A 12,827-nucleotide genomic window follows, 5' to 3' on the forward strand; every position below is an offset into this window, starting at 1 on the left:
TATGTAGAGTTTGTATTAACAGCAAACATCGGCAACAGTTAAATAAAGCATGAGCAGATCAGAAAACAGAGGAGCTTCTTACTAATGTCACACACACACACACACACACACACACACACACACACACACACACACACACACACACACACATATATACTCAGATATGCAAACAGATTGTAGGGTGTGATAATAACATGCTGAGGTTAGTGGCTCTGTGATGATGTCTTATTGGTGTTATTGAGGCCACACTGAGCTGATGCGTAGAAACAAAGGACAATACAGCCTCACACAAAAGAAGCAGTGACATAAATCATACAAATGAAGCTCCTAATTATAGTCCATTCTGGAAAATAAGAATATTACAATCAGTTCAGGTTAAAAGCTTTCTATGGAACTATGCAAAAAGAAGACGTGTATGAAAATGAGAGTTTAATAAGCTTTAAGGCCAGTGTGTCCATGTAGATGCTTGTAGATGCAGGAGGGGGCAGAATTTACTACACAAGACTGTCAGGGAAATGAAGTGGAAATGCAGATATGGAAATGTGTTTCAGAGAAATACAAACAAGCCAGGGCATTTATTTTATTTTTTTTATTTCGCTCTTCTCCGACTGGCAATAGTTTGATAGACACATTTTTCATCCTATCACCTGCCAGGCATTTTTAAAAGGGCATGTCCTTTTCCAGACAATTTCCAATGAGAGCTTTTCAGGTGGTTCTCTGACAAGCTATCTGAGGCGTACAGTTAAATTGCACAGAAAGAGGCCAACTTTGTCCCAAATATTTGTCCAATGCAGCAACATTCTCTGAAATTGGTCTTAAACGTTTTCTTAATTAAAAATTAAGAGACGTCAGATCCCGATGCACCAAAGGCTTTATACATAGCCATCCAAATCTGCTCTTACCCAGGTGTGTTTTGTTCATTATCATTATTATATGATTTTGCATAAGTAACGCCCTCTGAACACTATATGAGGGCAGGTGTTGTTGGCACATGCCCAAGAACTGGAGAGATGCCCCCAAAATGTCTGAAGAAGAAGAACTTGACAATTAAATAAAGTATAAAGTACATGACAGTACTGGTGATAGTGGAAAATCCAAAACATATATTAATAAAACATATAATAATCTAATATACATACATTTGATAGACATTTTAAATTCATTAAGTTTTTTAAAATGTTTCTTAAATTAGAAATGAGTTTCATGTCATTAATTATCATGTGCACAACAATTATAAGAAGCAGTAGTCAGCAGAAATATCTATGATTTCGGGTGCCTCCAACAACGCTTGTTAAATATCTTTTAAAAAAGAAAAACTCCAGATGGAATGTAATGGAAAAGTGATGAGCTTATGTTTCCTTGCATTAGATAAACAATTTGTGGACTGTGAAAAGAATGTGTTTTTCTTATTTTGGTCAGAGTGCTCTTGACCACTCGCAAAATATTCTGTTAACTAACAAAAAAGGAACAAATTGCAGATATGAACAAATATAACAAAAATGCTGTTTTTATATTGTTTCGTGAATGAGGCCCATTATCTGCAAGTAGCACAGAGCACGATTTTTGCTTGGCTGCGCAGTTAGGGCTGCATTTCACCCCTTCCAGGTGCTTTGAAAATTATTATATAATTGTCTTATTTGTGCAGGTTTAGTGGCCACAAAAGCTTCACAATCCTTTTGTGACTAAACCCCAGTGTCAGAGATGTGTATTCAACTCTGTGCGGATGTTTGAGGTCTGAGTTGAAACGTTGCAGTGCACATTATAGCAAAGGTAACTCATGGCTAGCTTAACACATTATATACACCATTATTATTATCCCACAATGTGTGAGTGTGACAGAGAGGGAGTTGTTTTTGGCCTTGAGTGTTACCGCTTTAACCTTCACACACATTTGCATTCATGCACACACTCACACACCTGCACTTGTACAAATACACACACCTCTGTAAACAAGATAAACACTCACACACACATATAAACACACACAGCCCCTGACCTTTTCATGGCCATGACTCATTTCCCTCATTGTTCATTCTAAATTGTAACACACACACACACACACACACACACACACACGCACACACGCACACACGCACACACACACACACGCACACACGCGCACACACACACACACACACACACAAACACACACACACACACACACACCTATCACATGGCCAGTGTTTTAAATATGAGGCTGTCCTTTTCTCCCTCATTGCAGTCAGGTTGACCTTTCTAAAGGACACCTTCTGCATGTAGAGGACTTAGTGTTAAGGGGGGTGGGGGGCAGTAAGCCTTGCACTAGGACTGTTAGCTCCTAGAAACAGTTTTTTGCAATTGCTGTTTGAATTGTTGTGCATCTAAAAAAGGCAAAATGCGTGCGTGCATGCATGCGTGTGTGTGTGTGCGAGAGAGAGAGAGTCACTTAGCATGTTTATTCCCATGTGTAGCCGTCTTGAGTAACACATGTGATCTTGATTTATGAGCATGACTTCAAACCTCTGGGACCAAACTACTCGAAACACAAGCTGATGATTCATTCTTCACAGCGGATGTCTAAACATGTTTGCTCTCAGTCCTCAGGGAAACAGACTCCTTTGTGTGTGTGTCTGTGTGTGTGTGTGACTTTCCATGCAGGAGAACGGTGTTCATGTGAATCCAATAAAGACAGGCACAGAGATTTACACTCTACGGAGGGCACTTCTCTAGTTGATGTGATGTAATTCTCAGACCCTTCCTGGGTGAAATAAGTCATGTGAAGTGTTAAAACTACAGCTCAGCTTATAGCCCCAAAGAGCCCAAGGGCCCTCCAAGCCATCGAAGGGTCCCTTTATTGCATAGATGGGCCTGTGAGTCTGTTTCACTGCTTTTTTAATTAGTGTCATGGGCTCCCTCAGCTGGGCAGCTTGTAAATGGTGTGATTTGTGTAGCTGCTGTTGCACTGTGGCGGTCTTAAGGAAAAGAAGCAAACACAATCTTGAAACTTCGCTTCTGACTACTCATCGCAGTGCGTGCGTCGCATTGCACATTGTGTGAATAAGCAATCTGCGTTTCTCCTACTACTTTCTTTTTTGTTTGTATTGTAATCGTGGAGGCTAAGGACACATAAAAGAGTGATCCCAGAAAGTACAATGATCTTTTCCTTATATATACAGATATCCATCATGCATCCAAGAGGGACATCTGGTCAGAAACTTTGCAACTTAGTTTTTAGAGTCGTATGTAGGCAGAAACACAGAGGTTTGGTGGTTCTTGAGTAGTATGTATGATGAGTGATCCAAGTCCAAACTGACTTTTGCTGTGTTCTGACTGCGTCCCCAAATCGATCAGGACCTCAACACATGGGCATATTTACTGTTAGATGTGATAAAATGTCTATTACAAGCGACAGGGCTTGATAATTAGCTCTGGTTCCACCTTGCTTAAATTGTATTAGTTGTGTTAAACATCACTCAATGTGACTACTTGTTTCGTACGTGCTTCAGTTTATTCTGAGAGAGAAGCACATCTCCAAACATATGCGACTTCCGGCGCGACCCGGAACCAGCGTTTTCCATTGTGCGCTAATCCTCTTTCATCATCCCTTTGCCTGCTACTGCCTGTCTGTCTGTCCGTCTGTCTTTATGTCTGTCTTTGTGTCTGCCTGTCTCTCTCTCCCCCATCTGATCAAAGCTGGGTCTGTTTAACATTCCTGCACTATTGCTGTATATATGTACAGTATATACAAGTAGATGTTGCAACTTGCTGTTGCTCATGGTGGAATTGTTGGGTCTCTGTAAATCATAAATAAGTCATAGAGTGTGATCTACACCTACTCTCTGTGTAAAGTGACTTGAGAAAAATGTTGTTACAATTTGACACTGTAAATAACATTTAATTGAGTTGAATTACTACTGAGAGAAGGAGGACAGAGAAGTGTCCTCTGAAAACATTCACTTGCATATTTGGCACCTTTACTGACTTCGTTACTAAAGACCACGGACTACAGATGTCAGTCAGCTCTGGCTGCATCTGGTCCACTACCCACTCACATTCATGGAACAGAAATAATACATTAATACAACTTGATTTCAATATGCTAATTGGTTCAAATTGTTCTAAGAGTCATTTTTGAACGTGTCAAGCTTTGGGGATTTAGTTGCTCCAGCAGAATGTGTGACCTCTCACAGATGCTGATCACTCCCACACACCATAATTCTAGTTTTCATTTTAGTCGTGATAAATCTCAACTGTTTAATAAGCCACCTTTGGACGAAGGGAACTGGAAATATAATAATGAAAGTAGTTTCTGTTTTTGGAAGGAGATAGAATAATCCAGCTGTTTGTTTTTTTTTGTTTTAATGTTGATGGCTGCTCGTCTCCTCCTGCCAGGTCAGCTGTTCATTTAGCTGCAGCTTCTTAGCTTTGGTTTGATGGGTCCCAAAACACAGGACTTTCACCCGGGGGACCGGAGTTCATGTCCTGGCAGTATTTGTGTCCCGGCAGAACTAAACCAAACCGCAACCTTATTACTAATCATGACAAAGTGGTTTTCATGCTTAAATCCAACCATTACCTTTCGGTTTGGATAATTCCGAGACACAGAGAGGAGATTCATCCTCTTGTCCTCATGATGTACTAATGTTGTGAGACAATTTGTCTGTGTGTGTGTGTGTGTGTGTGTGTGTGTGTTCATCTCCTGTTGACCAAGTTTGAAGGTGACTCTGGAAAGAAACCAAACATCTCTCCTGTTGTCCTCCCTCGAGTCACTTTCTCATTCTCACCTCCTTCCCCTCATTTGTTTTCCTCTCTGCCCTCTGTTTTGGTCTTTCCCTTGCTGTATTTCTATTTCTGTCCCTCCTTGTCTTCCTCCAGTCCAACTTCACTCTCTAACCTCTCAGCTGTAAAGGACAGCAATCCGTATTAACTGCTCTAATTGTGTGTCACCAAACTGGAGCTCTGATGAAAAGGAGTAAATCAAGCAGCATCTGCTCTGATAGTGTTTTTGCTCGTGAGCATGTTTTCATGACTTGAATACATGTTGGGTGGTAACTTTAACCAAGAAATGAGTCAGTTAGTTATTTATTACTGCTGTAAAGTACTTTTTCTTAATTTCTAGTAAGTTGACATGGCGAGGGAGTGCTAACTTAGCTTGTTTCTCTTTTACAAGTAGTTTAAGTAAACAAGTGTGTCACTCTTAATGTTAGGACTATTCAATTTTTAGGTCAAGGAGAATACTACAAAGGGTTTTACACTAAAAGCAGCTCCTAAATCTGTGAGCAGTTAGAAGTCAAGAGGTCTCTTCAGTCACTGAGAGCAAATCATAAACAATCCTGAGATGGCTGCTGATGGCGATTCTCCTTGTAATCGCCTCTATGTTACAGAAACCTTTAATGAACATGGGAAGGCTGCATTTATTTACAATAATATAGTTTGTTTTTTTGCAGTTATCCGGCCTCTGAATTTTCCTTTAATAATGTCGTTCCTTTCATGCACAAGTTGGGCAAGAAGTAAAAGCTGTTCTTGTTTTCCTCTCACTATCATCATGGTTATTGTTGTCTGATAGTTACGAGACGTCTTACATTAATACCTGCTAATTGTAAACGAGCTGCCAGACATGGAAGAGGCTGATAATTAGCTGCACATATTCTTGACTAGTCAGCAGACTTTATTACTCTTTATTTCATGTTCAATCGGTGACACTGAGACTAGATTTTATTTTTAAATTTTTTTAAATTTATTTTCACCTTTATTTATTCAGGGAGAGAACACAGAGTAATGCTCTCTTTTTCAGGAACACCCTGATCACATTCACACAGTTACACATTCACACCTGGAAGCTGCCCAGTACAACCGCAGTCTACTCTGCAGCTCCACTGGAGCGGTTAAGGGGTTATGGGCCTTGCTCAAGGGCACCTCAGTGATAGTAATGAGGGGCAATTGTTGCTTCTTCACTTCCGCACCCACATTTATCCTGCTGGTCCTGGGGATTGAACCAGCAAATATCCGCTCAAGTCAGAAGCTTGCTTCTCTAACCTTTAGGCCACTCCAAATTAAATCATTTAAATTATTTATTTGGATATTGAAACATCCCTTATGCAGCATTTATATCAATAATTCACTGACAGGGACTCAAAACATCCCAAGAGCCAAAACAACCAATCACATTTTCATAAAATATGACATCATCCGTAGCAAGAGGCTCAACTCTGCCCTTTCTCTCAGCTTAAGACGTCTCACTGTTCCTTAGTAAGAGTTGCTCTCAGCAGCTTTGTGAAGAGGATTTCAGAGAAAACTCTAAGCTAGAAACATTTCGTGCTATTTTGGAGTGGGAAGATGAAATGTTTTGGGAACACAGGCCATGGATCGCAAGGTATTGAGCCTTCAACAGTTTTCACAAACCACCTGCCATAGATATGAGGCGGTATCTTAAACACATGATTAACATTGTGTTTAACAAAACTATTAATGTATCTTAGGTTAGGGCATCAAAACTACATTGTTAGGTTTTAGAAAAAAATATTGTGGTTTATGGTAAAATTAGTATGTCTATTGTGTAATTTAGCTTGACTTTGACATGAAATGGCTGATGACTTGCTGTGAATGTGTTATATTAAAATGTATAATTTCACATTAGTTCAAAGCCTGGTCCATCATACATACTTACATATTGATGAAAACGTGTGCTAAAAAGTCAAACCCGCGCGCGTTTCTGTGGTTTACAGAACCAGGCTGGCACATGAGATGTGTTGACTATAATAAAAATGAGAAGATAAACCTGGGACTGATTTTATCCTTTAATATCAAAGTAACATGTGCATGGAAAAATAAGCTCATATGGTGTAAATACAAATCTCATTTTGAAAGTCCCCAAAGAAATAAGTTCTTCCAGAGAGTGATAATTGAATCAACTATATCCCTTGTGTCATGAGGTGCACAGCAGTGGTGTGACAGTGGAGGATGTTGGGTCACTGCACGTTCACATACCACAGGAGCTGCAGTCTGTGTAATGTAATCAAACTATCAAATCAAGTGTGAGATATAACATCTATCAGCAGTGTTTACTGACACCACATCTAAGGTATGACACACACACACACACACACACACACGCGCGGACGCACAAGGCTTTAATCATCTTTGTTAATAATGAGGTGATTTGGATTCCAGTGGGTGTCTCGTCCACCGACTCACACCAGCCTGAGCACCTCTTCATAGTTGACTTCATGTTGTCATGGAGACGGTGCTTCTGTTGTCGCAATTGTGACCCAGAAGGGATTACAAGAGAAATGAGTCGTGACTGTGTAAAGTTCAAACACTGGTGTGTGTGTGTGTGTGTGTGTGTGTGTGCAAGTGTATCTTGTGTCGTCTCCTTAATCTTGCTGACGATGACGTTTCTATCACGCTTTGTTGATGATGTCACTGGAATGCAAACCTTCATACTTGTATGAAACATCCCCAGACATACAGTAATATCAGACTGTGGTACAGCTCATGATGCCATGGGCCTTCACACATTAATGCAGTGTCAGTTTTAACAAACTTGTTGTCCTCAAACTTACATTGATTTTAAAGGCATTTTTAGACAATGACAAAAGCTCAAATTGACTTTGGGCTTCATACTGTAGCCAAGAGTTGAGAATACGTGTGAGTGAACAGTGAAAAAAAGAAAAATGTTACCAACCATAGCTACTCAGGAAGCGGGTCACATAACGCTCCAAATGCTACATATTTGGGAGGGGAAACTGGCATGACTATTTTCAAAGGGTTCTCTAGCCCTCTCACCTCCAGAAATGAAAATGTCCATCAATACTAAGTGACTTTAGAAGTGCACTTTATTGTGTTAAATGCTGTAGTTTGTTCATGTTAAATAATAAGTAGCTTACTGCTCTGAGATCAGATAAATATTTTTAATACTGCACCAGGTTAAAGGGAGTCTTGTACAATCAACAGCATTAGTTATCTGAGAATCTCTCTCATATCCAAGCAACATTGGTCTTTAAGATCTCTAACTGAATCAATATTGAATTAACTCACTCGGAAGATAATCAGATATAGCAGTTTTAATAAGTGCTTTTACATTTAAATACTTCAGGCATAGCTCATACAAGTGATGCCCATTTAGTTGCTTTGCTCAATCACTTTTTGCTATTCAAAGCCAAAACCTTTATACAGAAAAAAAATATATAAATGTTTTAGTTTTATTTAATTTTTTTACTCCAAAGGGTCCTTCTGGCGTGCATCCTGCTCCATTACTACCCACAATGAGTTTGTTTCCTTAGTTACCCACAGAACCATTTCTTCAGTTGTGCTGCCTGTAATAGTTTCATTGTTTATTTCATATGTTGCTATAAAAATATATTAAAAAAAAAAATGATGGGCAGAGACATGACCAGAAAAATCAGGTAAAAGTTCAATCTTATAGTTCCTATTCTACTTCTATTAGGACTATTTACTATACAGGAAGATACATCAAGCTCTCTTTATCCGTTACATGACAAACACATCAATACACTACAACAAACCTGAGCTCTTGTCATTTTGAAGTTTCTCACTCTGTCACATTCTCTTTCTCTCCCTCAGAAACCTGTCCAAGAACCCCATGTTGACCACACTGTCCTGGCAGATCTTTGAACATCTGCAGCTCTTCGAACTGTAAGTTGACCATTTTTTAGTTACAGCTGGCACAGTGTCCTCCCCTCCCTTCATTGTTGCCAGCACAATCATAGAAAAAAGGTCCTGTATATAATTTTAAATGGGACCTATTATACTCTTTTTCAGGTTCATACATGTATTTTGTTTCTACTTGAATATGGTTTAATGTTCAAAAAACACTTTATTTTTCTCATACTACTCATGGCTGAGGCAGCCTCTGTCTGAGACGTTTTATTGCATCGCATGTCTCGTAAACCCCCTTTCCTGAAAAAGCCCAGTCTGCTGTGATTGGTCAGGATTTCCTGGTCTCCGTTCTACTTTCCTGTTCTCCATCTGTACTACTGCAGAATACTGATGGCAACTGAGTGTTTAGTGAAATTTTCTTCCCCCAAAAAGTCACAAATAAAGCCTTATTAACCAAACACTACACAACTATGATGCAGTAAGACTGTGACACTAAATAAGGGAGCATTGAACAACACAAGCAACCGATTTTACAGCTTTCTCTGCGGTTAGCACGTAGCTACGTGTAGTAAACAGAAGCATGTTTTAGAGGGAATCACACCAACAAGAAAGGAGTTGACAGCCGTGTGTATCCTGAGCAGAACCTCTCATGGGGGCTTAGACTGGTTACCATACACATGTTTACTTTGTTAATTGACAGTTTGGTCATGTTTAACATGAAAATCCAATAATATATATATATATATATATATATATATATATATATATATATATATACATATGACAGAAAATAAGGAAAAGCATACTAAGTCCACTTTAAGGAAACCATAAGGTCTTTGTTGCATTTACATCAGGCTTGAGTCAGTCTAGTAATTGGGTCAAACCATTGTACTGTATGCTGCCTGCTAACTATGAAAGAGCTCATCGACCTAAAAACGATGAAAGGCCTGAACATTTGCAGATTCAACCACACCATCGTTGGATGAAAAATGTTTCTTTCAGTTTCTGTGAGCTAAGAAAGTGTGTAGAGTAGCAACAGTAAATCACATCAGGAATACTGAATATGTTGACCTGCACGTGGGTGGTTCAAGAAGCAGCTTGTTTCCTGTTTTCAGTGCACACTCACTCGGCCTCATACATGAATGTTTTTTTTTTTTTTTTTGTCTTCTACTTGTTCCTGCACAAAGCAAAAAATCCTATGTGGGATTCATGAAACGTGCGCTGCAAACGTCCAAATCTATTCCTACCCTCCTGAGTATGTTGATGGATCGTGTTTGATCTTTAATTCACTGGGCATGCCATGCAATTTGGAATTAGCAAAGGGAAATGCCCCAATATACCAAAGGAAGTGCTGTGTGCAAACCACAAACAAGTCACTGACATTGATGAAAGGAAATGCATAATAAGAATAAGAAATAGCCTACCTAAGGGCAGCAAAACATCTACCTCTTTTTAACACATGAATAAGTCTTGGAAAAACTAGAAATGAAAACCCTTTTATCAAATAAATCACATTATAGTTTTTTTTCTCCTTGAGTATAGCCTCAGCCATTTCATAATATAACAAAAGTAATCTACATGCATACTGACATGTTAAACAAGTGAAATGAGACACTGTTGGGTTTCTACGCTACGTCTGTCACCAGGTCCACGAGAAACCATCACCCATGTATTGAGGTGATGGTGGGTGCGGTGGGGTGATGCATTACAATATTTTTCTGAACACAGCAGGCCATAGTTATTTTGAACACTTTATTTAGGAGTGTGCCACCCCCCGCCAGCCATTCTTTCAGTGTATCGGGAGTGCAAGTGTGTGTCGGTTTCGCGTTATGACCTAAATTAAAAGCTGGATTTATGCGGAAAGGTAATAATGCAGATTTGTCAAAAGTCCAGGTGCAGGACATAATCTTCTTTAACAAGTGTAAACAGTTAAAGTTATTAAATGGGCAAATTAATCTTAAAATATTTTCTGCTGTGTTTTCATAACTTAAATTGCTTTTTCATTATTATTATTAATATTTCATGACACAAAACACAAGTTGGCTTTTGTGCACATCAGCTTAAGTGCGGTCCAGGGTACTCTTTTATCTTTTACCTAGTTTTGATCTCACCTAAGAACAAGGAGAAACCATTTAAGATTGAATCTGTGTGCATTAATGTTTCATGCATGAGGCCCATTGGGTGCAGCGACCACACTTGTAATTACTATCAGGCATAGCAGAGAAAAGAGGATGGGCTTATTGAGGAGCTCATGTCACGTGTAATTAAGAGGCCACATATATCAGCACTTACACTTATATATATTTGAAGAGCAGTTGAGGAGGTTCCTTTGAGGTTTTCTTCAGGGTTGGATCTTAATCAGAGGTAGAATCTGTTCAAACACAAAGACGTGGGGATTTGTTGCCAAACTCTCCCAACATTTAAATGGAACATACTGTAACTATCAGAACTGATGTTTCCATGGACAGATCATGGGCTCCTGGTACAGAATTCCAAAGAACCCCCTAGCCCTCCTACATAGGAGCAAGACACCCACACTGAAAGTGACACAAACTGACCTCACACAATTGTTTTTTGTTTTTTTGTTTGCTCTTTCAGTGACATTTTGCAGGAGAAGCAGACCTCTCAGCTGCTGCTGATTGAAAAATCGCAGCACAGCTTCACAGATCCTCAGATCCTCACTGACTCTTCTCTGCACAGATATTTTACACACTACAGAACACTATACAAATCAGCCAGCTAAACATGCAGCTTCTGTTTTCATAAAGTGGCACTGTACTGCTGTTCTGATTGAAATAGCGTCACTATTGTGACCTTATGTGAATTAAACGTTACTGTAGCTTCAGTGTGCTGTGCAGCTGTAATATAATGCACATATAAGCCCCCCCCCCATTATGACATATCAGTTTTTAACATAAACGCACAAAGAAAGTCAACTTTTAGACTGCTGAGTCAGCATTTCATAATAATAAATAGACCAAAAATAACCATGCACTCATGTTCATGATAACATTGCAATTCTTCATATCAAAGATGCAAGTCTAACGGAGGAGGGTCTCTTTACTCGTCTCTAGTGGCAGTGCATATCCTCAGTTAGGTAACATGTTACACTTCATTTCCATTTCAAAGGCTCCAGTGAGCTCTTTTTTTCTCTTCTCCTCTTGTAGTTATAGTGTCCTTGTTTCAAAGTCTTTGACATATTACTGTTTTGTAGCTGTTTGAAACTGTTGGTGTCATGGAGAACATACAAATGCTCTGTACTGTGAGTATTTTCACATTCATTCTGTCTTCATCCAACAGTAACACATGACTGCTGTCCAGGGTGCTGAATCCTGCGTCCTGGTATTTTACCACAATTTACCTCCACAGGATGTCCCTCTGCTCAGAATTGCAGCTCTCGAATAAAAATACCTGCTTCACCTTTTCGCCATTCCACCTAAGTTAAACCAGCATCTAACATGGTCTTTGTTACTGAAGTAACAAAACTGCTTTATTCTTTGAATATTATCACAGCAGCTTTTGAAGATACAGTACCATCTTTTATGTGCCCTGCATGATTCATGATCTACATTACTTCCTCCAGACATTCAGTGAGGACAGCAGTAAAATGTAACAGGCTGGAATATTATTTATGCCCTGTCACCTGGCTAGATGCCAGAGAAAAATGAGTCACATCAAAGGCAGAGGGAAGAAAAGAAAGAGTGTGAAAGATCCACCTATGCTGGACAGAACAGTGGTTTGCGGTTGGATCCTGGCATGACGAAATGCAGAGTCTAGGACTCACCCGCAAAATAAAACTAATATATCTACAGCAGAAGTGATGACAACTGTCATCAACTGAATAATGATGCTGGAATAAAAAGGTGGTGTGCTCTCACTTTATACAGACTGATGCACCTGGTGTTCTTTAATCTTTACAACTGCAGTGGCTAATGAATGTGGGCAAAAAATATATATATAGCCGTCTGCTATGTCATGAAATAATACATGGAGACAGTCAAGTATGTAATGTAGTGAATGTGGAATTAATAAAATGTGTCCAAAAATGATAAAACAGTTTGGTCAGCACTCCGCTGAGTGCAGCTAATCTACTGTAGCATAGACATAGTCATTGCCACGTGCCTGTTGTTGAACTCTAGGTCAGTATATACACACGTATTATTCAACAGTATCACTGCTAAAACACAGTTAAGATTAATTATTTTCTTCAGGAGATCTCTTGAAGTGTT

At 39.3% G+C, this 12,827-nt stretch overlaps 1 protein-coding gene across 1 annotated transcript in view; it reads left to right on the top strand.

The window, feature by feature from the left end:
- LOC310949617 (NT-3 growth factor receptor-like) overlaps positions 1 to 12,827 on the top strand; it is a gene marked incomplete at its 3' end in the record, with an annotated part of 217,476 nt that overhangs the window by 75,711 nt on the left and 128,938 nt on the right. The window contains exon 4 of the mRNA XM_083917114.1: positions 8,563 to 8,634. Within this exon, the coding sequence (XP_083773240.1) occupies positions 8,563 to 8,634 (72 nt within the window). The remainder of the gene's footprint in view (positions 1 to 8,562; positions 8,635 to 12,827) is intronic.

This window comes from Echiichthys vipera (genome assembly GCF_963691815.1).
Source record: "Echiichthys vipera genome assembly, chromosome: 7".
Taxonomy (NCBI): domain Eukaryota; kingdom Metazoa; phylum Chordata; class Actinopteri; order Perciformes; family Trachinidae; genus Echiichthys; species Echiichthys vipera.